Below are 1,388 nucleotides of genomic sequence, written 5' to 3' on the forward strand. Positions count from 1 at the left end.
AAAAAAAATGCAAAATAAGAAAGAAAACTGTCTTTCATACCATGGATGCTTAAATTAGTTTGTAACAACAAAATAGGTAAGAAATAGGCAAGAGTAAAGGGAAAAAGTAGGGGTAGAAAGTTAGTAATGGAAAAAAAAGAAAAGAAAAAGAATTACTGGGACATAGGAATAGTAAGGGTCTTGAAAATACCCTGAAGAAAAGAAAGATCTGTCTATGGACTAGAAACACACATGTAAGAAAAAGGTACCAACAAGTTATTTTCCACTTTAGGTACACTTTTTAAGGTCAAAAAAATCTTTAAACTCTTCTGTTCTGCTTTCACCTTCACGAAATCGTTTTAATGCCATTGATCTTACACCAAGCATTCCGGCCAAAATGCTGCTCTAATGTTAAAGGGAAGAGACTTTGGATCTGAAGGAAAAAACAGTATTCCCTTAGCACTCACTTGGCTCTTCTTTCTTCCTGCATCTGCGGTTTGGTCCGTTGAGCCTTGTCTCCCATACGGGTGCCCTCCAGCTTCCCAACAAGGGACAGCACCTCTCCTGTGGGTTCATCCCGGCGGGTCCGGTCAATGAGAGAACGGTCAGCTTGGAGCACAAGATTCGAGTTCTGAAAAGATCAAAACATTATTGAAGCTTTGACATGAGCAGGGCCAATTCCTACTATCACAGTTACCCCAGCTGATGGAAGAATCGTAGTAACTAGTTGCCTATAATCACTAATTGTAACAAAGATATTTTCCTTAAGAATTGCATGGTATGACGCCGTGCAGAAGCATAGAGCTGAATAAGTCTTACGGCCTGTCCAATCAGCCAAGCAATTCTTGTTCCTAACAGTGCCCATCATAACCCACACCTGGGAAAAGTGGTGAGTGGGTTGGGAGTGACGTGTGGAAGGGGGCGGGCTTAGCGTTGAAGGGACTCGAGAAACTCCTCCTAGAGAGATCTTAGCACTCCCCAGACCCCCGTAGGTTATTCACGTCATCAAATAACCCCCATCTTCACGGCGATTCCACTTCCCCTCCGTTTTCGTGGCTCTCTTGGAGGCCTTCAAACTGAAATGCTCTTTTTCAGCCTCCTCCTCCCCATTGGACTCCTGAGCCTGGAATCCTCCCACGATCCCAAACGTACCGCCTTGTACTCGTACTGCAGACTACGGGCGGTTACATCCGCCATGGCCGCGGCTGCTTGGAGACTTCAGGCCTCCACGCCCCCCTGCTACACGCTGCAAACGGCCGTGGACCTCCGCTCCCGCCGCGCCGGAACGACGCAGGAAAGATGCACTGGGGGAAGGAAAAGAAACGGCCTCCCTTCCGCTTCCGGGTCGCGCCCCGGAAGTGCGGGTCGGGGCGTGTCCCTGGCGTGTGCGCGCGGCTTCCCGCAGCCCT

General features: G+C 48.3%; 1 protein-coding gene across 1 annotated transcript in view; it reads right to left on the minus strand.

The window, feature by feature from the left end:
• SNRNP200 (small nuclear ribonucleoprotein 200kDa (U5)) overlaps positions 1-1,257 on the minus strand; it is a 41,470-nt gene extending 40,213 nt beyond the window's left edge. Inside the window, exons 1-2 of the mRNA XM_011956645.1 lie at positions 1,132-1,257; positions 447-610 (exon numbers count right to left, since the gene is read on the minus strand). Coding sequence (XP_011812035.1) covers positions 447-610; positions 1,132-1,176 — 209 coding nt within the window. The 5' untranslated portion in view covers positions 1,177-1,257. The remainder of the gene's footprint in view (positions 1-446; positions 611-1,131) is intronic.
• Positions 1,258-1,388: the final 131 nt, after the last annotated feature.

This window comes from Colobus angolensis, unplaced genomic scaffold (assembly GCF_000951035.1).
Source record: "Colobus angolensis palliatus isolate OR3802 unplaced genomic scaffold, Cang.pa_1.0 Scaffold42, whole genome shotgun sequence".
Classification (NCBI taxonomy): domain Eukaryota; kingdom Metazoa; phylum Chordata; class Mammalia; order Primates; family Cercopithecidae; genus Colobus; species Colobus angolensis.